Raw genomic sequence first — 26,882 nt, forward strand, 5'->3', positions numbered from 1 at the left:
CATATCTCTGTGAGGGACGGTGTGTAAATACATATACGTGTTTAAAGAACAGTAATAGCAGCAACTCTGGTTCAGAATCCAACTCAGATATGTCTCTTTGTTCTGTGAGATCAGCACTCTCCTGTAAGACTGCAGTGCTTGCAGATTAGCTTATCTCGTAAAGAAACCACCACAATGGAGAGATCCACAGATGTGCTGGTTAACAAGTTTATCACAGCGCAGCCTGGGCACACTTTCAGGGTCTTGGGGTCAGGAGGTTGTTTTATTGCCACAGTCTTTTAAAATGTTTGAATACAAAAGTATTGCTTCAGTGCAATTTATACATGGAATTACTTCAGATAATTCTAATTATTATTATAATTCTATAATATTATAATATGATTATTATAATTTTTATGCTTAATTATATGCATCAGAAGCCTTGATGACATCAGAGTAGAATGTTTGACCTCATCACAAGTCCCCTGCTTAATTCTCCTTTTCTTCACCAGTTCAGCTCATTGCTGGCTTGGTCATTTTCTGCTGGTTAGCACTCCAGAAGCCCTGCGGTCTCCCGTGCCCCGGGCTGAATTTGGTCCAAAAGAGACAGGCTCCTACCACGGGGAGTTTGGGGTGTAGGCTCTGGGTGGAAGATGTCAGCTTCAGGACTGCAAAGGCCCTCAGAATGGCACTGGGCTCCAAACACCAGTTGCTATCTGCATTTTTTCATCACAGTGCTTGCATGGTTCAGTGTTGTATAGTGCTCTCCTGTGTGCTTACTGGTTAAAAAAGGGGAGGGTCTTTTTTTCCCCCAGGTATCTGCCTGTCAGTCAGCAGGGGGGCCGTCTCTCTATGGTCCCACCCCCCTCTATAGCAAGCTTAGGGTCTCCCGGGATTCTCTATTGTTCCTTGTGTAGAGCTATTGAGAGGAGTGGGTGTAGCTCTCTCTTTCACTCTTTCTCTCTCTCTTTTGCTCCATCTCTCTCTTTCTCTCTTGTTCTCTACTCTACATTCCCTCGCTCAGTGCCATGTGATCTTAAGCTCCAGGTCTGTAGCCCCAGGAATAAGCCCTGCATGTCAGGCTCTCGCCCGCTGAGGAGGTGACTTGTCTGAGCTAGGTCTCCGAGCAGGAGTCCCCGCCAGCCATGGCTCTGGTGCAGCAGGGCACGCAGCCGTCTTGTCGGTTCGAGGTACCGGTGCAGTCGCCTGCTTCTGCAGGTAATGCCTTTCCCTTGTGACTGTGTGCTTGCGCGAACATAGAAATGGGCAGTGCGTGGTCAAACGAACCTACAGTGTTTCATTTTTAAACTGCTCATCAGATCAGATATACAGTGAGCAGATGTTTGCGGGGGGATCTGAGGACAAATGCAGAGTCTTAGCATTTACGCTGAGCATGTTTCTCATGCACCCCCCTCTCTGCGCTATTTTGCACTATTTTCTTACCCCCTTTCCCTGTACTTGCTTCTCTCTGTCTCTCGCTCTTTAAAACAGGTCACCTGTGCAAACACTCAATCATGCGTGGTTTTATCTAATTTGGTAACTTTGTTAAAAGCTTTTTTCCAGTGACAATGCTTTTATCTGCTGGTGACAGGCGATGGGCTGAGATCGGCTACTTTGTTGTTCCTCTGGCTGTTGCCTGTGTGTGTGTGAGTGTGGGGGTCCTGAGCTAGTCACCTTCCTCAGACTACACAGCAGCAGGGTTCTCAAGACTCCAGCCAGGAAGCAGGACGTACGTTCGGCTATTCCGAGCCTACAATGCTGTTCTCTGCATAAGGTGCCGTTTTTTCCCCAGCCGGCATTTGTTCCTTCCTGTTTGGCGTTTGGGCCAGTGTTTCGATCAGAGACTTGTTGCATTTTCACAGCTCTGTTGTCACAGGAGGACCAGGGCACAATAACATGATTTATAAACCTCCTGCCTCAATAGCTGTGCCATGTCTTTAAAGTTTGGGGGGTTTTTTAGTATCTTGCTTTGCATGCTTTTGCCTGACGCAGAACTGATGATAACGTTGTCTTGTGATTTGCGAGGGGGGCTTATAAGAATACCTGGCAACCCTGGCTGTGCTCTGATGGGCCTGGTGCAAGGGTTTGCTGGAGGGTCCCCAGACACTCTATGTATGGAACGTCTCCATACATCCACACACTGACCCTCTTTGTCTGGTTCCACCTGGATGAGGCTGTAATGTAGCCCAGGTCACTCAGACACATAACTCAGGAGCCACATGATCTCTCTCTCTCTCTTGCACACACACACACACACACACACACACACACACACACACACACACACACACTAACTGCCCTGCAGCTAATAGACCAAAATGAAGAAATGGAGGTGAGGTCATTAAGGAACAATGGAACTGTAGTATGTTAGAACCGGATGCCTTTTGAAATTGACTTTAGGTCCTAAATCTTTGCCGCAGTATCTCTGAAGTCTACTCTGGTGAGAGTTTCAGGTGCAGAAGTTCCTCCCCTACATTTACATCTGCATGTACGGCATTTAGCAGACACTCTTATCCAGAGCGACTTACAAAAGTAATTTAGCTGTATCATTAGCTTGCACAAATAGGTCAGTCCAAAAATACTGTTACCCAAGACTGCCAGAACCAAGTGTCTGTGCTGAAACCTAGAACCTGAGATACAGTTCAATGCTATAAAACAACATTATTCAAGCACAATTACTAAGCGATACAAATATGAGGGAAATATAAACTTGTGTACAAGGGGGCTTATTAGGTTTAATTACAAGTGCCTGATTAAGTTTAATTCACGTGCTTTTCAAATAGATGCGTCTTCAGTCAGGTGGTTGAAGATGGAGGAACTATGCTGCTTGGACAGGCAGTGCAAAGTTCATTCCACCAAACTGTCTTCTAGAGAGTCTTAATGCTCTTGATGAATCTTGAAAGACACTGGGTGAAGCCGGGCTGTACTCGAGGTAAAGATCAGGATTTGACCACTGCTGTCAATCAGGAGACAGCAGGTCCATCTTTGGCCTTGTAGGTAAGTGTCAGAGTTTTAAACCTGATCCAACTCGATACCCCAAATTTCATGCAATGCCGTGTCCTTCAGTTTCGCCTTCGTATGACCCCACTGCTGCGTGCTCTGGCCGACAGCGTGCTGTGTGTCAGGCTGTCAGAGAGGAGGAACGTGTGTGTTGTAGGCATATGAGGGAGTCCTCGGGTCAAGGGCGTTCAGAAACATCACCTCCAGAACCGCCTGCAGCTGCTGTTGTAATCTCATCTCACATTCCCTCATGTTTCGGGTTTGGGCTCCACACTCTGAGCACAGTGCAGCTTGGTGGTTTGTGCACTTTGATTCACTACGACTTCAGTCAGGCTACCAAAGACTTAAATTAGAGGGCTGTGTTGAGTAAAGCAGAAGCTGCAATTTCCTCACGCATTACCTGAGGAGTTTTGACACAGAGTGTTTAGTAGTGGCACAGGTGCCCTTGAGTGGGCTCTGAGAGTCAAATAAATGTCCAGGTTGATTTCAGTACCTCTGGCACTCCAGGGAGATGTAACAGAATGTTTAGTGGCAGTGAGTGTCACAGCGTCTAGAGTTAGGCCCTACATGCTCAACAGTAGCAGGGTTTACAGGGTTAAACCGAACCTGCAAGGCACCGTGGGGCGGGGGGCTTCCTGCATTGCCTGGCTGTGATTGGGCACAAGGCAGGTGCCTGCCGGTCCATGTGAATGAACAATAACTGCCGTGGACGGTGGGCAGAGTCCACTCCCTCCGTCGCTTAGCTATTGGTGACCTGGGCGTGCCAAATCCACGGCGTCACGGCTGTCGCCTCAGCGATGGGCACCCGTGGTGATGGCGTTCACACTGTGCGTGTGTGTGGGTGGGTGGAGCAGCACAAGTGTGGGTCAGGAGGACAGTTGAAGAAACAGTGGGCTTTACTCGTGCAAAAGTTGGGAAGAGAATTCCTTCTGTGAGGAATTAATCTATTTGATCTGAGCCCAGAAGCCTGCACTCTGGACAAACGGAGAGAAGATTTCTCCCTTATGCTCCTCTCTTTCTCACGCTGACTCTCTCTCTCTCCCTCACTGTTCTTTAGATCTGTGTCTCTTGCGCCATCTCTCTGACCCGCTCTCTCGACTCCATGACTCACGTGCCTGCAGCACGGATTCACGTGTGTCGTCTGACAGAGGTGTTTTCATCTATTTCAGTGTCCACCCCGGCAGGTCAGACTGACAGATGAGCTGCTGATTGGATTTATTGAAGGGGACAGAGGGCTGTGTTATCTGAGGAGTGGCAGTACAGCCAGGGGCAAGGGGCTACAACAGGAGGCAAACAGGGCAGTTATTAGATGGTAGTGGCTACCAAACGGGGCAGTTATTAGATGGTAGTGGCTACCAAACGGGGCAGTTATTGGATGGTAGTGGCTACCAAACGGGGCAGTTATTGGATGGTAGTGGCTACCAAACGGGGCAGTTATTGGATGGTAGTGGCTATAAAGGGGCAGGTATTGGATGGTAGTGGCTATAAAGGGGCAGTTATTGGATGGTAGTGGCTATAAAGGGGCAGTTATTGGATGGTAGTGGCTATAAAGGGGCAGTTATTGGATGGTAGTGGCTATAAAGGGGCAGTTATTGGAGGGTAGTGGCTATAAAGGGGCAGTTATTGGAGGGTAGTGGCTATAAAGGGGCAGTTATTGGATGGTAGTGGCTATAAAGGGGTAGTTATTGGATGGTAGTGGCTATTAAGGGGCAGTTATTGGATGGTAGTGGCTATTAAGGGGCAGTTATTGGATGGTAGTGGCTATAAAGGGGCAGTTATTGGATGGTAGTGGCTATAAAGGGGCAGTTATTGGATGGTAGTGGCTATAAAGGGGCAGTTATTGGATGGTAGTGGCTATAAAGGGGCAGTTATTGGATGGTAGTGGCTATAAAGGGGCAGTTATTAGATGGTAGTGGCTATAAAGGGGCAGTAATTGGATGGCAGTGGCTATAAAGGGGCAGTTATTGGAGGGTAGTGGCTATAAAGGGGCAGTTATTGGAGGGTAGTGGCTATAAAGGGGCAGTTATTGGATGGTAGTGGCTATAAAGGGGCAGTTATTAGATGGTAGTGGCTATAAAGGGGCAGTTATTAGATGGTAGGGGCTATAAAGGGGCAGTTATTGGATGGTAGTGGCTATAAAGGGGCAGTTATTGGATGGTAGTGGCTATAAAGGCGCAGTTATTGGATGGTAGTGGCTATAAAGGGGCAGTTATTGGATGGTAGTGGCTATAAAGGGGCAGTTATTGGATGGTAGTGGCTATAAAGGGGTAGTTATTAGATGGTAGTGGCTATAAAGGGGCAGTTATTAGATGATAGTGGCTATAAAGGGGCAGTTATTGGATGGTAGTGGCTATAAAGGGGCAGTTATTGGAGGGTAGTGGCTATAAAGGGGCAGTTATTGGATGGTAGTGGCTATAAAGGGGCAGTTATTGGATGGTAGTGGCTATTAAGGGGCAGTTATTGGATGGTAGTGGCTATAAAGGGGCAGTTATTGGATGGTAGTGGCTATAAAGGGGCAGTTATTGGATGGTAGTGGCTATAAAGGGGCAGTTATTGGATGGTAGTGGCTATAAAGGGGCAGTTATTGGATGGTAGTGGCTATAAAGGGGCAGTTATTGGATGGTAGTGGCTATAAAGGGGCAGTTATTAGATGGTAGTGGCTATAAAGGGGCAGTTATTAGATGGTAGTGGCTATAAAGGGGCAGTTATTGGATGGTAGTGGCTTCCTGCCCTTCCGCGTGTCCTCCTCACCCCTGCTGCTGTTCAGCACGCTCACCTTTCCCACCTGGCAGTGCGGAAGGTCGTGCTGTTAAACACTTCCTGTGCCAGGTCATTTATAAGTGCCACTGGACGCTGACATGAACAGTGTCACCCAACCTCTCTACTGACCTACTGGGTACAGCGTGTGTTGCAGTGGGCTGGAACAGAGAGGTTGGAGGAAGGTCCACGCGTCCATGTTAATGGGCTTTAGAGTTGCAGCACTTCTCTTTTGTTTTCCTTTTTTCGTTAATCCTGGAAGTGGTCCTATTTTGCTCGGTTTCCATGTAAAAACGCAGCTCCGCAGGACATGTCCCCGTTTTGTCACGCGGCGCGCATTTGTCATAGTGCTCTCGCTATCCTTCCTCCTGTTGCTGAGTGTCTGCTGCCGGCCAGCTTGAGTCTCCTTCACCACTGGACTTATTAATGCGGTTACGAGAGCGTGCCGTCGCACGTGGGCCATACATCTGCGTACGGAGATGGTGGCATCCATCAGCCTCTGCACATGCTTCTGGTCCCTGTGCAGTGACACCAGCTATGCAGATCTCTACTGTGGGTCTTTATCACAGACACATCCTAACCCGTATTGGGACATCTGCACTAAGCTGTCTGCGCACGTGCTCTGCTAACAACCTCCGTACTGAGAGCAACCAGTCGTCCTGCGTGTTGTATTACAGCACGACAGAAGCCGTTTACTCAACAACCCCATCAATCACCAATGGCAAAACTGTTTTAGAACTGCATAGACACAATGGCAGAGAGAGAGAGAGAGAGAGAGATTTTACTTATGTACTATGGCACTGAATAGCTCACATATTTGCTATACATAATCAAAGGAGTTTGGGACCTGCATTTGTGTGTGTGTGTGTGTATGTCTGTGTCTGTGCCTGTCTGTCTGTCTCTGTGTGTGTGTGTGTGTGTGTGTGTGTGTGTGTGTGTGTGTGTGTGTGTGTGTGTGTGTGTGTGTGTTGTGGTGGGGGCAGGAAACATAAAACAGGATTTCTCATCTCCAGGTCAGATCTGATCTGGGACGCAGTGTGAAATAAACAGGAACACACAGAGGAAATAAGTCCACTGTGTGGGTTTTTTACTCCACAGAAATTGCATTCTACTGCACCTTATGAATGACAGTGGGGGGGAGAGTGAGAGAGTGAAAGAAAGAGTGAAAGAGAGAGAGAGAAAGAAAGAAATGTGCCACAAGCCTTTTTTGATTGTAATAAAGACAATGTACTGAGGGGATTCCCAAAGGAGTCAAAGTAAATTTGCATAACAATCCATCCACACACAGCCTTCTGGGAAGGCCACGGACCACTTGCATGGCTAATGTACCGCAAAGTGCCTCATTGTCAGCGTAGTTAAAATGACTTGCTATGGAATATCAGTGCAGCAATCCAGCAAGTGTGACAAACTCCAAACCTCTGTGGGTCTGTGGATTTGTTCATGAAATGACTCCTTGAAAGGTCTATTCAGGATATTATGAGGGGTGTGTGTGAATTTCTGAGTCAATGACTTCTGGCAAGCTGATGGATCAAATGCTAGCCCCACACACACACACACACACACACACACACACACACACACACACACACACACACACACACACACACACACACACACACACACACACACACAGAGAGAGAGACAAAACACCTCATTGGAATGTCATTGGAACATGACAGCTGTTGATAATGAATCCTCCTGGGGCAGTGTTGGTAACTCTCCTCTCAGTGGTGATGAGTCAGAAGTATTTGTGCAGTTGGTCAGGATTTCCTGAAGGAAGAGGGATATATAGCGCCATGGCCACACAAGAGAACAGGCAGGGAATGCTTTCTGGATGAGTCGCCAACAAGTCAGCCAGCCAGTCAGTCAGTCACCCCTGTGTGTGTAAATCAGATAAGCAGATGGAGTCAGGAATTTTATGACCGATATCAAACAACCAATAAAGTTGCCTATGATGGTGCCCATATGCAAACAGCAGCATTGGTGAAACTCTACCAGCACAAACATTTATTATATAAATAACTCGCGCGCTCATTGACTTCGGTACATTGGGACGTTCGAGCTACAAACGTCACTGCAGGTCCACGAGCCTAACTGGTTTGTTTGTAAGTGACTAAACTAAAATGTTGAATATAGTCTGTAAATTGTGGAGTAAAATAAACGGAAAACACCTGCAGACGGTCATCGGGCACTGACGTCACGCGGTCCCACAGCGTTCCAAGCTCGCACGCGCTCGACGACGCATCACGAGCGAGGGTAGAGAGGGCGGACCGGTGATCCCGTCGTCTCGCACGCTCTGCGCGAGGAGCAGCACCGGTTTGGTCTCTGCGCTTTGCACCGAAGTCCCGAGGCTGCGCGGGCAAGAGGGGCTTTTCCTCGCGCTGCCCCTGCGCTCACGGACTGCGTCTCGTGCGACATCCGCTTTGGACGCCGACGGGTCAGTATGTAACCGACGTGGGTTTTACTGGCCATGTTTCTCCGTAAAGTCCACGGAACGGCTCCCTCCGGGGTCTTTGAGAAGCTCGCGGTGCGTCGCGCGATGCTTCGGTACGTGCACGCTGTTAGGAAACAGTGGTGTCGCGCGCAATCTTAATGCCTTAGTAAAGTTGCCGAGAAAGACGCATATTCATAACAGACAGCAAAGCTGCATGTGGAGGCTGCTTGTGGGGCAGTGGTGTGTTAATGCCGACCGCGTGATATTGCTCGGTGTGTGGGAGTTCCGTCTGTGGCGTGTGTGCGTGCACCGTGGTCTCGAGTGTTTACGTAGCGGTCTGTGCTGGCGAGGTGCCTCCCCCACCTATACATCACTTAAACCCAAACATTCATGTCATTCCAGAAACAAGGTTACCCAGGACCTTAGATGGGTGTGCGAACTAGGAACATGCTGGAGTGTGATGGATTACTCACCCTCACCTGTTGTGTGTGTGTGTGAGAGAGAGAGAGTGAGAGAGAGAGAGCGCGCGTTCTCACTGATAGAAAATGACAGAATGTTCAGTTTGTTTCTTTGAATGGTGGTGTAACTTAACAGTGTCTGTGATTGCATGTTGTCCTAATGGCCCAATTTGATGATATGTTCCTAGACACATCAGTTCATTAAAATGTAATCAGAAAGGCTTGTATCAGCATGTGTTTCCAACTCCACCCCCCGGGCACAGAGGAGCGGAGGAAACTCTGAAGGTACAAAGCAGGAAGTTCCTCTGATGTCCTCTTCTGAGTCTTGTTAAAGGTAGCCACTGTGCACTGGTTTCTGACCATTGCTTCCCTTTCGTCTGGTTGGGGTGTGGACAGAGAGCACAGATTCTGGATCAGCCTTGTCTAGGATTCGAGCCCCTGTGGTTGTTAAAGTGAGGCTGAGAGTAGAGAGAGCAGCTGACAATGTTTCAGAAACAGTTCAGAAGTGCTGGTCTTGCTAAACTCCACCAAGGGGTTTAATAGCTGAACCTTTAATATAATAGCACATTTTTAAATCTTATTTGCACCTTTTATATTTTAGGGGCAAAGTGCCATGACAGAAGTATTAATAACTTCAGTTATATAGTGCCTCTCATTCAGATTTCACAGCTTTGCAGAATACACTTAAAATATAGAGAAAACAAACAAATAAATCTGTTTGAATGTTTATAAAAACCAGCAAAAAAGGATCAGGCCCAGATGGAGGCCAGCGCGTGCCCCACAGACTGCAACCTGCGCTGGAGCCGGAGGACGCGCTGGGGTTGTAGCTGCTCCGTGATGGGACATGTTTGGCGTTTGCCATGTGTTTTATTAACTGTGGCCCTGCTGGCTAGTTATTGGGCAGTATAGTTGTATAGCTCTGTGTGTGAAGCCTATGAAGTCAAAATGCTGTCTAGACATCTGATTCTCATGAACAGCTACCATGTGCACCACGTAAGCCAAGCCTGCGGCCCAAACCTCGCACTCACACCTGTTGCCGTGGGATCTGGTAATACATGGTAATAAATCTGCTTTCTTCTTCAGCCAGATTAGGTGAAGCTAGTCTTCACATCGGAAATGTGAATAGGTATGAGTATATTTTTAACCAATTTAAAAGATAAATAAAAAATTTTTTGAAATAGGTGCAGTTATCATGTAAGGAAGCGCAGATGTTGCCCCCAGATGTTTTTAAAGTAGTGGACAGTGTTGGTTTCATGAAGTTAAGAAATACACTGAAAATTGTGTTGTGCTTGTATAGATGTATAGAAGAGAGAGCATCTGAATATTGTCTTGTGATTTATTAAATGTTAAACAGGCTACTTACTTGTATGAGAATCAAAATGTCTTCCCTGCTGTTCAGTTTCTCTCTGCATCAGACTAAACCATGACATTTCTCCATTTATGGATGAATTTGAGTTTGTGTACAAACCTGGAGCCTTGGTACACCTTAACCACAATGTACACTTTTCCTGGACCACACACACACTTTCCTGCTCACTGTGCCTTCTCTAGAGTCCATCCAAATTATGCATTCTGGTGTGTGTCTGTGTATGAGTGTATGTGCGTTTGTGTGTTTCTATGTGAATGCACTGGAAGAAGAACTTTAAACATTTTAATTTGTTTGGTTTATGTCTGCTAGCAAAAAACAGCAATATCACATGTGGCAGAGGCTAACTGTGCTCACAGTACCTGGTATGGTTCAGTGTAGCTGATGTAGTTTACTGCAGAGTAAAAGCAACCCCTGGTTTACTCTAGCTGGTGTAGTTTACTGTACAGTAAACTCCACCCCTGCTTTACTCTAGCTGGTGTGGTCTACTGCCGAGCAAACTCCACCCCTGCTTTACTCTGGCTGGTGTAGTTTACTGCAGAGCAAACTCCACCCCTGCTTTACTCTGGCTGGTGTAGTTTACTGCAGAGCAAACTCCACCCCTGCTTTACTCTGGCTGGTGTAGTTTACTGCAGAGCAAACTCCACCCCTGCTTTACTCTGGCTGGTGTAGTTTACTGCAGAGCAAACTCCACCCCTGCTTTACTCTGGCTGGTGTAGTTTACTGCAGAGCAAACTCCACCCCTGCTTTACTCTGGCTGGTGTAGTTTACTGCAGAGCAAACTCCACCCCTGCTTTACTCTGGCTGGTGTAGTTTACTGCAGAGCAAACTCCACCCCTGCTTTACTCTGGCTGGTGTAGTTTACTGCAGAGCAAACTCCACCCCTGCTTTACTCTGGCTGGCGTAGTTTACTGCAGAGCAAACTCCACCCCTGCTTTACTCTGCCTGGCGTAGTTTACTGCAGAGCAAACTCCACCCCTGCTTTACTCTGGCTGGCGTAGTTTACTGCAGAGCAAACTCCACCCCTGCTTTACTCTGGCTGGCGTAGTTTACTGCAGAGCAAACTCCACCCCTGCTTTACTCTGGCTGGCGTAGTTTACTGCAGAGCAAACTCCACCCCTGCTTTACTCTGGCTGGCGTGGTTTACTGCAGAGCAAACTCCACCCCTGCTTTACTCTGGCTGGCGTGGTTTACTGCAGAGCAAACTCCACCCCTGCTTTACTCTGGCTGGCGTGGTTTACTGCAGAGCAAACTCCACCCCTGCTTTACTCTGGCTGGCGTGGTTTACTGCAGAGCAAACTCCACCCCTGCTTTACTCTGGCTGGCGTGGTTTACTGCAGAGCAAACTCCACCCCTGCTTTACTCTGGCTGGCGTGGTTTACTGCAGAGCAAACTCCACCCCTGCTTTACTCTGGCTGGCGTGGTTTACTGCAGAGCAAACTCCACCCCTGCTTTACTCTGGCTGGCGTGGTTTACTGCAGAGCAAACTCCACCCCTGCTTTACTCTGGCTGGCGTGGTTTACTGCAGAGCAAACTCCACCCCTGCTTTACTCTGGCTGGCGTGGTTTACTGCAGAGCAAACTCCACCCCTGCTTTACTCTGGCTGGCGTGGTTTACTGCAGAGCAAACTCCACCCCTGCTTTACTCTGGCTGGCGTGGTTTACTGCAGAGCAAACTCCACCCCTGCTTTACTCTGGCTGGCGTGGTTTACTGCAGAGCAAACTCCACCCCTGCTTTACTCTGCCTGGCGTAGTTTACTGCAGAGCAAACTCCACCCCTGCTTTACTCTGCCTGGCGTAGTTTACTGCAGAGCAAACTCCACCCCTGCTTTACTCTGGCTGGCGTAGTTTACTGCAGAGCAAACTCCACCCCTGCTTTACTCTGGCTGGCGTGGTTTACTGCAGAGCAAACTCCACCCCTGCTTTACTCTGGCTGGCGTGGTTTACTGCCGAGCAAACTCCACCCCTGCTTTACTCTGGCTGGCGTGGTTTACTGCCGAGCAAACTCCACCCCTGCTTTACTCTGGCTGGCGTGGTTTACTGCCGAGCAAACTCCACCCCTGCTTTACTCTGGCTGGCGTCTTTTTCCTTTCTACTGATACTTTTGTGCAGGTAAATCAAGTATTTGAATAACATTCAGACGTTGCAGTTGTAGTTGCACTATGATTCTGAAGCCCCAGTCCATGGTGGCCAGTATGACCTTGTTAAACAAGTTATGTATAACCTCTGTTCAGCTGGTTCACCTTTGACCCGAATAGAGGTTAAATCACTACTCTGCCCTGGTGCAGCTAACATTTCCCTGGCCCACACCACTGATCTGGGATCAGTCAACATCCCTCAGATGGGGTAACGGTATAAATATATGTTGAGATGGATGTGCGTTCTGAATCAGCATGCTTTCTCCTTGTTTCCTGAGAGCTCCACCTGGGAGTTCTCTCTGTTCGTGCCGCTCCAGCGGTGCGTTTGACTTTCAGATCTGCTTTCAGGCTTTGTGTGAATTCTGATCTCGCGCACAGGTGCGTGCGCTACCACCTCTGCGATAGAGAAGCCCGCGTGAGAACGCGTGTCGCATCCACACTCACGTGACGTAGGACGCATCTGAGAGGAACTGTCCGTGCGGTGGGCATGGGTCAAACCCCAGCCCCCTTACCCACACTGCTCTGCTGTTTCTAACGCCTGGTCTCCTCTCTGCTCTGTAAATGCACGTTCAGAAGCCTCCATGCTGTTCTCACAGCGCAGAAGATCGATGAGGACGTCGAGGCGGAGAGCACTAGAGCTTCGTACAGGCTCATGAATTATTCAGACTTCCAGCTCAGCCGTTTCTCCGTTAGCTTTCACACAGTCATCTCTCATGCTGCTTGTCACGGACCCCTTCAGAAGACGAGTAATCAGGTGTGGGGACAGCTCTGTGTGGAGGGTGGAGTGGAGCAGGACAGGGTGAAGATGATACATTCTGCATTTATATAGTAGAAAGAGAGAGAGAGACTGTCTGTGTTTTGTATTGATGAACATTTAAAATAGTCCACAAATACTTAGATGCTGTTTAGTACCCATGTGTGTTCACACGCACAGACAGGCGCACACACACACACCACATGCCTTTCAACCTCTAATTAAGCCACACCCCCCGAGTCAACACTGTTCGTCAATTTTATTTATTTTTTTTGGGGTTGGGTGTTTCTAAACGCACTTCCTGTCTGTGTGCTTGCAGCTCTGGTGTCTTGAGAATGTTAATCACCACCATGAGTGCAGGACTAATAACATGTTCCTAATGCACCGCCGAAGGCATTTATTACCATTCACCTGTAATTACTGCAGCCTAATTGGTTCTTGACAAGTGCTTTGGCTCAGGCTGTGTAATGCGGAGTGGATGTGTGTTTGCTGCTGTCTGGGATCTCCTCTCTAATGACACTCTGGGTAGGTCCTGAGCTGCTTCCAGGACCAGATGTCCTTTGCTCAGTAATGGCTCGGGTTACTAAAACAGGGCAAAATGATCACCCACGTCAGAACCCTGCAGGGCGTGGTGGGTGTCAGTTCATAAAAGATCACTGTGTAATTTGTACTTTATGAGATCTGCTATAACCCTTGTTAATCAGTCTACTTAAAACCAATTAAAGAAAAAATGCAGTTTACATTTCATTTATGTATAAAGGGCATGTGATTGTATTCTGAGGACAAAAGAATCCTGCACTAACAGGTGCAATTTTCTCCTTCTCCACAGGGGGCGACAGGGAGCGGATGACGGCCAACCATGAGACATACCTGCTCATGGCCAGCACACAGAATGACATGGAGGATTGGGTGAAGACCATCCGCAGGGTTATATGGGCTCCCTTTGGTGGAGGTGAGTCTCGGTACTATCGCCCGAACACAAGCCACATTCGTGTGTACGTTAGTATAGATGAGCGCTGTATAGAATACCTTGGTATACCTTTATATATACTTGGTATATTCTATACCTGTATAGAATGTACCTTGGTGGGTACCTTCGTTCTACCACTGAACCTAGTCGGCTGTAAGCTACAGTCCACTGCTACTGCAGTCTGAAGTCCACTGACTGTTTGTATCAGTGTCCTGTGTCGTGTCTACATTAAGCCAACCTGGACTCTGGACTTTATCAGGAATGGCCTGGCTTGGATGGAAGTGCAGGTCTTGGTGGGATCCTTTTAATGTGCATTTATACTATAAATGCATCTGCGAATGTTTGGTTTTTTGTTTTTTGTTTTTTCTCCAAACGACTAAGAAAACAGCATAAACTGAAATAGGTATGCACACATGTATACAAAATTCCTGTTATGTATTGGTATAGTGTAGTGGGTAACAACACTACCTCAGAATGGTAGTTTATAAGCATACATTTTGTCAGTCAACAAAATTAAACCCGTGCGTGTGAGCGTGACGGGATCTGGCTGTACACCCAAGTCACAATCTGTGCAGCCAACTGCTTAATTCCTTTAATGAGTGAAAGGGCAGTGGTGCTCAGTGGTTAAGGTACTTGACTTGTAATCAGAAGGTTGCTGGTTCAAGTCCCACCGCTGCCACTGTTGGGCCCTTGAGCAAGACCCTTAACCCTCAATTACTCAAGTTGTACTCAGTCATAATTGTAAGTCACTTTGGATAAAAGCATCAGCTAAATGCCATTAATGTAAATGAACTGCGAAAACACAGTCAGTAATTCAGATCTTTTGTGACTATAAAGGTGTGTTGAGTTGAATGTTCTGCCACTGCTACATGAGGTGTATTGATTTCCTTTTCCCCACATGTTGTGCTGAATTGTGTGCACACATGTTGGAGTATGTGTATGTGTAAGGTGCTGTAACTTTGACAAAAAAGTGGTGTAACTGTTTTAGATTCTCTGATAAGCTAGCAGCGGGCTTTTGAAGTGTATGCAAATACAGGCGACATTTACTCACACACACACAGAAGAATGGTGTGTTGTCACCACCTGCCTAGGACACTATGCTGTGCACCTGCTTATGGTCCTGTTTATATTTGCAGTACCAGTTCCCTGGTTCTGGACCAAAGCAGAAAATGATGCAAATGTTATTTTGTAGTCCTGTTTGCGTCCACACTGCCATGTTTACCACTGAACCAGAAGATGTAAACAAACTTCATATGAATTCAGTCACTTCCTGATTTGTGCAGCTTTTATGATGTATATGTTGGGTCATTAACTACGGTGACTAGACTAGAGCAGTGCTGTACGCTGGGCTGAATACACAAGCCCTACCAGTGCATGTTTGGTGTGGGATGGGGTAGTTTTACAAGCTGAAAACTCAGGAAGAGCTGGCACAAGGCATTTAGAAGGCAGCGCCAGGAATTCCTTTGCTACAGAAAGCATGTTTTGAATACCTGACCATTGTGTTTTCCAGTATAGTACAGATACGCTCGTTGGACCAGCTGCTAACGAGGTGTATTAAATTCCTTGGACCAGATGTTAATGAGGGGTTTCACTTTCTCACTGCTCCATGTTTGCCCTCTGCCCATCACTCTGTTCTCTCGTGCGGTGTTTAGGGTCGTGTCTTGTGACATCACGTCCTCTGATTGGTCCATTTGGTGCCTCTGGTCTGTGGATACTTCAAACGAACTGCACCAGGGTTTGGTCAAGGGGGCTCGATCTGCTTATCTGGTGTGAAAGGCAGTGTTCACACTCGCTCTGACAAACCAACAGAGCACTCGAACCAGAGCAATCTAAACACCCTAAGACACATTGCTGGTCTATGAACCTGCTAAAGACACTGTTGGACTAAGAACCTCCTTAAGTAACTACGCGGAACTATAAATCTTAAGGCACTTAACCTGCTTATATTATTCTAGTTTGTGAACCTGCTTAGAACTGTAAGCTAGTTTATTTTTAGGACACTGTGTAAGTTTATGAACCTGCCAAATACACTACACTAGGTTATGCTTGGGGATGTATGTCCAACGATATGACGTGTACAAAAATAGCAGACTTGAGATCGTATTTCTACATATAGTGACAGCAATATGCCTTTGCAGTATATAGACCCACTACTGAGCCCGTGACTCGGCAAGATTAATAACTGTCCTGCCAAATTTTATGTTTGTTGGGTCATATTAATACTGTGCTTTAGCAAAATTCCCATAAACACATATTTAAAACATTTAAGATTGATCAAGATGATCACAGCACTCAGTAAAACAAAATAAGTGTCATTTGTTGATTGTTTAACATGTTGCAGTCTTCTGCGATATCAGTTTTGCAAATGCCAATATATAACTATGAGGAAATAATGTAGTGTGAGAAACTAACACAGAGCTGAGACAGTGTGAGTGGAGGGTGAGACAGTGGAGCACAGAGCTGAGACGGTGTGAGTGGAGGGTGAGACACTGGAGCGCAGAGCTGAGACGGTGTGCGTGGAGGGTGAGACACTGGAGCGCAGAGCTGAGACGGTGTGCGTGGAGGGTGAGACACTGGAGCGCAGAGCTGAGACGGTGTGCGTGGAGGGTGAGACACTGGAGCGCAGAGCTGAGACGGTGTGCGTGGAGGGTGAGACACTGGAGCGCAGAGCTGAGACGGTGTGCGTGGAGGGTGAGACACTAGAACAAAAACTGGGAAGAAAAACAGACTGCATCAGTCCTGTCTCACAGGGGTGTGGCCTCCTTTAAAAAAAAAATCTTAACTGTGCAGTTCAGAATGGTGAACTTGAAGTGCCGTGCATTTGGACAGCAACAATTTGAATATTGCCTCTTAAAGCAGAATCCATGCAGCGAAAAGCAGGTTCTTTGCGGTTCTTCTGTTTCTGTGTGAGTGGAGGGGTGGAGGGCTTAAGAAGATTCAGCGTCATCCTAGATCAAAGGTCACTGAGACATTCTCGAGTTTCCAGTGTGGAGGGCCACCCAGTCTCTGTGCACCTGCACACATGTCCTGGACTCTTGCATTCCTTTCTCTTTTGACCTTTGACCCTCTTACACAGACTGTTCCAGCCAGTATTTGTTTATATTGCAAACCAATATGCTCTTTGAATGTTAAATTCATTGTGTCAGCAAATGTTAGAAATTAAGCAAATAATGCAGCTTGCATAAGTACACAGTCCTTTGACACTCCAGTGTGCTCACACTGTTTTCACACTAGCGCGCCACTGTTTCCCCTCTCTCTGTGTTGCTGAGTTTTGAGGGACAATCATACTGCTTCCAGCAGTGCTCACTGGGACATTCTAGCCTTTTCCTGTCTTGTGCATGTATATAACTTTATCTCCGATCTCGTGAGAATGCTCTTTGGTCTACATGTTCTCAGTGTTCCAGTGGTGCAATGGAACGATGTCGTTTATCCAGAAAGGGGGAACTGTGACCTTGTTAGTAATTTATCTCAGCAGTTTGCCATTCTCCTACTTAAAATCAATATCAACTTTAAAGTTATTAATTTTGAGGGTAAGTACTATAAATATATGACCGCACAAAATGTGATCTTGTCACAAAATGTGATCTAACCCAGACAAATCTGATGGTGTGTGTGTGTGTGTGTGTGTGTGTGTGTGTGTGTGTGTGTGTGAGAGAGAGATTTTCCATGTGTGAATATATATTTGGCATGTGGTCGTGTGTGTGTGCGCGCACGCATGTCTGCACATGTGCATGTGGGTTTGTGTGCGCGTGTTTGTGTGAGTGTGTGTTCTGTCCACATATTTGCAGCTGTTGACATGGCTAGTTTGGCTCAGCTGCTGGGAGACTGTTGTTGTCTTGCTCTGCAAAGCATCTCAAACACCTTTTAAACTTTTCCCAGCAGAACTAAAATGTTCTGCGTGAGCGCTTTAGCGTACAACTGCCTCTCCCGGGTCTGTTCTCGGAGTTGGTAGTAACAGCCTCAGCTGTACCATCAGGACCAGAGTTCATCCTTCAGACCAGATCAATGGACCAAAATGACATATTATGTCATTGGATCCCCTGGTGGATCTAAAAGAGAGAGAAGAACAGAGGGTGAGAGATGGAGTGAGGGAGTGAAAAAGAAAAAAATAATGAATGAGAGAAAAGAACTGAGGGTGCTTGACAGAGAAGAAGAGGGGTGAGGGAAAGAAAAGAGTGTTTGGCTCAGGAGGTTAGAGGAGGTTAACCAGCTGGCTGTTGGATAGGTGCAGGATTACAGTCACTCCATGAAGCCACACACAGGAGCCGTCAGCTCACCTGCAGGTGTGCGTGCGTGTGAGGAGATGGGGGACAGTTCCCTACTCCAAGGCGCATCACTCTACTGCAGAGACTTGTGCAGGGACCACAGCATCTGAACTGCCAACCTCTCATTTCATTCAGCCACGCACTGTGCACTGACCAGCAGGTCAGTACACGGCTGTGTGTCGGAATAAGACGTGCTCTGCTGAAACCGCTTGCAAAGATTCTGACTGTTGGCACCACCCGTGTATGTGTGTGTGCGTGCAAACATGTTTAGCCCTTAATTGCCTTTCATTTTGTGGAAACGGCAAAGTCCATGTCCATGAGGTGCATTCAGCGTAGTGTTAGCCTGGATGATGCTGAGGTCAATAGAACAAGGGCCCTTTTACCCCAGGCTAAGGCCAGGGTTAGGGTTAGGGTTAACCTAACCCTAACCCTAACCCCAGGCTAAGGCCAGGCAGACAGAGAGCACACCAGCTCTGAGCGAAGCACCTCCAACCCAGAAATCACAACCCGCCAGCCAAGTCCACTGATGAAACCGAGCAGCTGTCCAACAGCGGATTACAGCGAGGCTTGGAGCTGCTACTGCTGGCTTCACGTTATTCCTGCCTTTTGATCACGGTTCTCAGTTCTCAGCTCAGATCTTATTTTCCTCGGAAAGGAATTCTTTATTGTCTTTCCGTGGAACGCTGCCTCCGTGGAGACCAGCTTTTTCCCCTTCAGCAATAGCCTTAATCCCATATTTCCTCTTTCCCTCCTGCACCTGTTAAGAGACCATTCGTTATCGACCGTGAACACAGGAGAGGTGTCCCGTGGGATATGTTGCAGCGTTTACCCATTCGGGATACTTCAGGATTCTGGATCACTCGCCATTCTTCCTTCTGAAATCCCAAAGAGTTTAAGCGCTGAGAGCGAGTCAGAGTGGAGCGTGGGGAGGAATGTGTCTTCCCAAAGGAACTACCGCCAAGAGAGGGAAAGACACGTGCAGGCTGATGGAAGGTTCATGAGCGTTATCCCCCTCCCCTCCTGACGTTCCCAGCCTCAGAACAACTCCCGGGGAGGCACTGAATTCCAAAATCTCAGCAAAGTTGTTTCAGACGCTCCAACTCCAGAAGGCCCGTGGCTGGGTTTTAATCATCCTGCTGTCTCTCTGACGCACGTCTGGATGGCGTTAGCCTTCCCAAAGTGAAGGCGGTATGCCGTGGAAGATGCTGAGATGCAGCAGTCAGAGATACAGCGCATTCAACCATCTGTCTTACCGTTGGTTTATTAACAGCAGAATTCACCGGAAATTTAAGAGTTGTGTTGGCTTCAAAAAGGGTGAGTGAGGTGGGGTCTGTTCTGGCATGGTGTGGTATTTGGTACCTGAATGTGCCCTATATCATTTTATAGAGTTCAGGTTCAGGACGTAGAAATCCTTCCCTGGATTTTATACCAACCACCAGGATTTGCTGATTTAGTTTGACCAAGGAGGTAGAATTCAGATATAAACTCACGGCACAAACTTTTTTAAACCTCAACTCGTACACCTCTGATGTTCCCCTGCTGTGTTGTGGAGAGCTGAGAACCTGAAATCTGTTTGTCCTGAAAATGTCCACCAATCAATTGGCACATTTAAGTAAAGTTGTTTTTAATGTTGTTGAATATGATCTTGGCTCCATTTCCTCACCCAGAATCCCAACTGGCCTCATTTCTGTTCCGTTCTCGTGTCACTCATTTAGTGGTGTTTGAGCCGCTCTTTATCTCGCACTCCACTCTTCACTCCTCTTTACTCTGCTCATGACGCAACAGCCCAGCTGAGTTGCGGGGACAAAAGAGGTATGGCATGGTAGTGAACAGGAAAGTCTGCTAATAAATCCCTTTTCCTTCTCTCGCTGCTGCAGCTGGTTTCAGGGCTTTGTTCTGTTCTGTACATATTCTGTAGATGAACGCTCTGATCTTGCAGCTGGCTGACACAAAGCTTGCTAGATTAAAGCTGAAACTGGGCCCTGTAGCTGTACACTTCAGGCTTGTTTTTAACAAGGTCTTGGTGAATGCCAAGAGAATGGAGCAGTTTGTTATTCTAGTCTTGCATTGTCTAAGATTGGTTTAAAGCCTCTTAACCCATTTTTAGTCAGCAACACTACATAATATGGATTGCATTTAAATAATATTCAAATAAAATGACAAATTCCTTGACTAAACATAAATTATTCCATAGATGGTTCAGATTCCATAAGGTTTATTAAAACTACATTACAAACGTACTGTAGCATTATGTAATGAACCTGGGTAGTGGCTTTAGATTCTGGGGAGCACACATACTGTTGTACTGATAAATATATTGAGTCGTTCTGAATAATGTAATAATGTTTTTAACATTTGGTGTTTGTACTCCTAAAAGGTGCATAAAAGTTGTGGCTAAACAATTGGATTCAAAAATACATTTTAATGCACCCATATGCATGCCGTACTTCACATCGCAGAAGCAGAAACCTGTTGAAATAAGTTAAATGACTTGCAATTATTTTACATTGATCTCATACTGAGAAAAACTGATTTTTTCCTACATTCACAAGATGTCATTTGCTAAGGTCTTTCTGCATTACAGATTAAACTTGCATGGAAAAGTCCCAACATTACTGACAGTCTGACCTGTAGACAGCTTAACATGTATAAGCAAAACAATATTAATGATAATTTAAAATGCTTTCTAGAAAGCGTTTTTTCTCAAGTGTATTTACAGTTTCTCAATTCACAGAAATGTTTGTCTTGTGTTACCGCAGGAACTGAACAAGTGCACAGTGTTTTCGGATGTAATCTGCGCTACTAAAGTTTCCTTCGTGTTATTGATTTATTTCGGCGTTTATTTTTTAAGATTGCTTTCCTTCTACCCCGGCCTGAACCGTACACTTGCAGCAGGCGATGTGCATCTTCTGTTTCAGGCATTTTCGGTCAGAAGCTAGAGGAGACGGTGCGCTATGAGCGTCGTTATGGCAACAAGCTGGCGCCAATGCTGGTGGAGCAGTGCGTGGACTTCATCCGGCACAGGGGTCTTAAAGAGGAGGGTCTCTTCCGTCTCCCGGGACAGGCCAACCTCGTCAAGGAGCTCCAGGACGCCTTCGACTGCGGCGAGAAGCCGGCGTTCAACAGGTGGGCAGTGGAAACATGGGCCGTGCTGTTGTGCCGCTGCCCTCGTGAACATGAACCCAGCGGATTTTTAAATGCTTTGCACTTTAGCTCGTGGAGTGTTATTGTGAACGGGTTTCGGCAGGCCTACCGTGATTCTGCTGAGTTTACCTGGATCAGTTGAGAGAGACTGGGTTGGGAACTAAAACTTCAGGTGTGCTCCTGCTCTAACACACCTGAGCCACCTCGCCAGCTCATTAACGAACCCTGTCTGTGCTTCACCACTGATCTCAACTGTTGTGAGCTTTTATTTTCGACGCCTTAAAAGGACAAGGAGGATCTTATTCAAAGTCCCTGCACAAGTTAGTGAAGCATGTCTCTCTGAAATGTCCTGTTCCACTGGAACTTTGAACATCCTTACATATTTTATGTCAGTACACTGTAAATACTCCCTAGAATCTGTGTGTGTGTGTGTGTGTGTGTGTGTGTGTGTGTGTGTGTGTGTGTGTACTCTCATACCACAGATCTATAACTTAGTAGTTTACTATATTGTGTACTTCACTGCTGGGAAGTGCTGACAGATCAGTGTGTCCTGTTCAGATACATCCTGTTTGATATTTGATTGGCTGGTTGATTTTTGACCTGTTTGATATTTGGTTGGCTGGTTGAGTTGCATGCTGTTTCATATTTGATTGGCTGGGTCAGTTACATCACTGGGCAATGTTGGCAAGGTTATCTTTAACACTGAAGTAATCCAATGTATTTAAAATACTATTAAAGTAATGCATTACAGATTACATTTAAGAGCACCTGTTCTGTAATCTATAGTGAAAATCAATGGAAAAGTCATTTGCCCTGCACTATGAGCTGGTTGTTATCTTTAGATAGAGTGGACCTGGTTTTTCCGCCCAGAAACGGCTCTCTGGACCAGTTATGGTAAGCAGTGCAGATCTCATCTGCATATTTAACAGGGTTCATATTTAGACCCTGTGGAAATGTCACTGGCATCGGAAGGAAGTGATAATGATGGTTTGGTTTGCACACCTTTGAGAAGTGTGTGTGTGTGTGTGTGTGTGTGTGTGTGTGTGTGCATGTCTCTCTCTCTCTCTCACACACACACATACACACACACACACACACACACACACACACACACGTACCCACCACTCCAAGCTGTGTACATCTACACAGAGAGGTTGTAATAAAAAATTGTGCACCTCCAACCCATCAGCTTGGAACAAGAACTTAGGCAGTTGATGTACAGGTAGGACCCAGCCAAGGCCAGGGGACTGTCCCCACACTGCTTGCGTGAGGAGGTGCACAGTCACGTTCAGATCGCAGGCCTCTCCCTTCAGGAATGCTCTCACACTGTTGACTGAGCTGGTACTCAGAAAAACATCTGCTTGGGATATGCCGTCCCTCCTGGGCGGAGAGGCGATCGTATCTTCACAGTTCTGCACTAGCAGCCCGGTGATGTGTGCTCACTGAGGTGTGTTGAACACTTGATGGTGCACAGTGAGCCTGGTGGAAAGGTGTTTTTTGTTGTTGTTTTTTTTATTTTAAGGGATGAAGCTTTATTTGTAGAACTGTTCTCATGTTGATTTAAAATGACTGATTATAACTGATAGTTGTGTTATTTTGGTTAGTTACTTAATATGACCTATACTCTTTCCTCTGGGTTTATTTCTCACGCTCGCACTCACTGCAGTACCACAGATGTCCACACGGTGGCGTCCCTGCTGAAACTGTACCTGCGGGAGCTTCCAGAGCCGGTTATCCCCTTCTGCAAGTATGACGAGTTCCTGGCCTGCACCAAAACGCTTAGCAAGGAGCAGGACACAGTAAGCGTCATTCACAGAGTCTTTTTTACAGCTATACCAAAGCACAACTCATTTGAATGGGGCCTTGACTGTATAGCACAGTGTGTCTGACCACCACAAAGGGAACTGAATCATCAACACAGTAGCAATCCAGGACTGTCAATTCCCATCTCTCTCCTCCATCATAACTGTCATTTATGGCATTTAGCAGACACGTTTTTAGAAATCGTGTGACCAAGTGCAATTTGAGCAATTGAAGGTTAAGGGTCTTACTCAGGGGGACCCAACAATAAGAGTTTGGCAGTGTTGGGGCTTGAACTGGCAACCTTCTGAATACTAATCCACTACCTAAGGTGCTGAACTGAGCCTAGCCAACATCCTTGTGTTGTGCGTGCTCTCTCTCTCTCTCGCGCGCGCATGCTCTCTCCCTCTCCCTCTCTCTCTCTCTCTCTCCCTCTCTCTCTCTCTCTCACTCCCGGCCTGCCCTTGAGACTCTCAGTATCACCCTCACGCCCTGTATTCTTCTCTTTCATCTATCGTCCCTCCGAGGCTCTGGAATGATGGGGGTCGACTTTTGCCGCTACGTTTACCTCTTGAGCTTGAGGGGTTGGGGAGTGATGCAGGACTCTGGGATTCCTATTGATCACAGCAAGAACAATACAACACGAGAGTTGATTAAAGCTGGATCATCGATTGCAGTATTTTTTGCTAAATTGATTTGATAAGTGATTCAGACGTTGATGATGGAATGGAAAAAGATTTGTATTGAATATTCAGTTCCATTAGCTGGAGTGTATTCAGACATTCTCACTGTTTGTTGCCAATGAGTCATGTTGTTAAGGAGCATGGAGTCAGCATTCAGTGATGCTGCCACACTAGATATTCTGGTGATTTCTGTCCACCACTGTTATCTTAAAGTAATGAAGGCATTGTAACTGGTAACTGCTAGACACACATGCATTTACGCACACGCGCACACATTTACGGGATTTAGCTGACGCTTTTATGCAAAGTGACTTACTGAGTACAGCTTGAGTAATTGAGGGTTAAGGGTCCCAACAGTGGCAACTTAGCACTGGTGGGGCTTGAACCAGCAACCTTCCAATTACAAGCCAAGTAGCTTAACCACTGAGCTACTACTGCCCATACGCATATATATATATATATATATATATATATATATATATATGCACGCACGCACGCACCTATACACCCACGCACACACACATGCATGTGCACACGCGCGCGCACACACACACACACACACCTATGCACACACCTATACACCCGCACGCACACGCACACACACACACCTATGCACACACACACACCACACACACACACACACACCTATACACGTGCACATGCGCGGACACCTATACAGCTGCGCACACACACACACACACCTATGCACACACACACCTATACACGTGCGCGCACCCGCACCCATACAGGCGCGCACACATGCATGCGTATGCGCGCACACACACACACCCCTCCCATACACCCACACACACCCCTATACACCCGCACGCGCGCACACACACACACCTTGTCATGGCCTTTATCTGTTGCATTTTTATTGTCCATTTTATTTCTTGATTTCTTTTCTCTTCTTTCTCTTGTATTTTTATTTTGTATTGGAAATCACTTTGATCTGCATTTTAATGTATGTGAGGTGCTATACAAATAAAGTTTATTATTCTTTATCTAATATATTCTGGAACCATTTTTCAAATTATCCAAATTCACTTTAAGTCTGTTCAGCCTCACCATATTTTTTTCCTCTCTCTTTGTTTTTTTTGGTGTTCTCTCTCTCTGTCTGCTTGTTTATCTGTCCATCACTCTTGTCTCAGGGAATGAAGGAGTTAAGAAGACAAGTAGAAAGCCTACCTCTAGTCAACTACAATCTCTTGAAGTACATATGCAGGTAATGAACGTCTCCTCTCTGGAGACGATAAAGGCAGTCTTTATTTATGTAGGACTTTCTGCTAGAAACAGCCGGCCCCTGTATGAACTTCGCTAGACCTCTGTACCTTCCTCTCATGCCAGTGGCATCAGTGAGTCAGTCTGTCTGTCTCTCTCTCCCTCCCTCCCTCTAGATTCTTGGATGAAGTGCAGTCCTACTCGGGCGTGAATAAGATGAGCGTGCAGAACTTGGCCACAGTCTTTGGCCCGAACATCCTGCGGCCCCGAGTGGAGGACCCAGTGGCAATAATGGAGGGTGAGGTCACATTCCCTGCTGACTGCTGCTGCAGGTCTTAAAACTGTTCAGTAGCTTTTCGTGAAGAGAGAGCATTCGACCTGCCAGCCTGTCTTCATCCACGGCTTTTAATTTTAGTGTCCCGTTAACTGAGCATGATACATTTTTATGGGTGGTATTGTATCTCCAGTTTTTATTTCTAATGCACCCAGGTGTGCACCCATATTACATTTAATACGCCATGTACTGGCTAAAATTTACATTAAAATATACAAGTACTAGTAAACAGAAGCTGAACATTCACCCTGTGTGTATGTGTGTGTGTGTGTGTGTGTGTGTGTGTGCGCGCGCACAAGTGCTAAGCCATGTGTGTGTCTGTGTGTCCCTGTGCACAAGCGCCAAGCTGTACACTGTGAGTGTGTCCCTGTGCACAAGCGCTAAGCCTGGTGTTGTCGTGAGCAGGTGCAGTTATGGTTCAGCAGCTCATGGCAGTTCTGATCGGGCAGCACGGCGTCCTCTTCCCTTCGGACGACGGCGAGAGTCCCAGCACTCCCGAGCTCTGCAACAACAACAATAACGGCGACTCCCCGAAGCGCCCGACTGCGAGCCAGCTGCAGAACCGCGAGAACAACAACACCGGCCCCGGGCGACAGTGCACCTGGGAGACGCCCGGCTCGCCCGGCCGGGCCGGACAGGACGACGGCTCGCCGCGTTCGGGCAGCCCCCGCAACGGCCCGACCCCCGGGCGCTTCGAGCTGACACGCAGCCCGCCCGCGCTGGTGAAGAAGAACCCGGCGTTCAGCAAAGGCAGCGGCATCGTCACCAACGGCTCCTTCAGCTCCTCGTCTTCGTCGTCGCCCTCGGCCGAGCCCGGCCAGGACAAGGGCCCGGCGCCGCCCGGAGCTGGCGCCCTGCAGACCCGCCGCCAGGGGGCGCTCAAAGGCCCTGGTACCAAGATGGGCGTGCAGAATGGCGGCGTGCGGATGGGCGTGTCCAGCACGGACGTGGTTAACGGGACACTGAACGGACGGAACGGGCTGTGGTCCCCGCCCGGCTACGTGACGTTCCGGGAAGGGAAGGGGAGGGATGGCGAGCAGCAGCACCGCCTCTCCACCTATGACAACGTGCAGGTGGGCGGCGGCCAGCAGACGGTGGGCGGCGGCCAGCCGGGTGCAGGCAGTGGCAGCGAGGACAAGCAGAGTATAGACAGCGCCACCTGGTCCACGTCATCCTGCGAGATCTCGCTCCCGGACAACTCCACGTCCTTCCGCTCGTCCACCACCACCTGTCCCGAGCAGGACTTCTACGCGGCCGGCCTGGAGGACGCACTGCTGGACGGAGCCACCGCCCACGACGGCAAGGGGACAGAGCGGCACAACAGCAACGGAGGAGGAAGGAGCAGGGCGATGAGCAGTAGTGAGAACAGCGAGACTGCGTTCCCCCTGAGTAACGGCGCCGCCAACCACAGCGCCCTGCACAGCCTGGTGGCCAGTCTGAAACAGGAGATGTTCAAACAGAAAACTGACTACGAGTGCAGGATTAAGAGGTGAGAAGGCTGTGAGGACCACAGCAGTGTGAATAAGGGCGTCTTTTTTTCTGGACGAGGTCCGTTTGCTCCACGAGTTCGGTACGTTTGG

The 26,882-nt window shown here is 47.5% G+C and overlaps 1 protein-coding gene across 12 annotated transcripts in view; it reads left to right on the forward strand.

Annotated features, from left to right (window-relative positions):
• The window catches only part of arhgap24 (Rho GTPase activating protein 24), a 102,422-nt gene that overhangs the window by 73,071 nt on the left and 2,469 nt on the right, over positions 1-26,882 (forward strand). For 9 of the 12 annotated variants that reach the window (XM_081719445.1, XM_081719446.1, XM_081719447.1 and 6 more), the window contains 6 exons: positions 13,715-13,837; positions 21,039-21,246; positions 22,931-23,063; positions 24,899-24,972; positions 25,145-25,266; positions 25,708-26,791. In XM_081719445.1, coding sequence (XP_081575571.1) covers positions 13,715-13,837; positions 21,039-21,246; positions 22,931-23,063; positions 24,899-24,972; positions 25,145-25,266; positions 25,708-26,791 — 1,744 coding nt within the window. Of the gene's footprint in view, positions 1-8,039; positions 8,284-13,714; positions 18,509-18,560; positions 21,247-22,930; positions 23,064-24,898; positions 24,973-25,144; positions 25,267-25,707; positions 26,792-26,882 lie in introns of those variants that run through there. The other 3 variants (XM_035526715.2, XM_081719452.1, XM_081719451.1) reach the window with 3 other exon arrangements.

The sequence above is a fragment of the Electrophorus electricus genome, chromosome 8 (genome assembly GCF_041902795.1).
Source record: "Electrophorus electricus isolate QZ-2024a chromosome 8, ASM4190279v1, whole genome shotgun sequence".
Taxonomy (NCBI): domain Eukaryota; kingdom Metazoa; phylum Chordata; class Actinopteri; order Gymnotiformes; family Gymnotidae; genus Electrophorus; species Electrophorus electricus.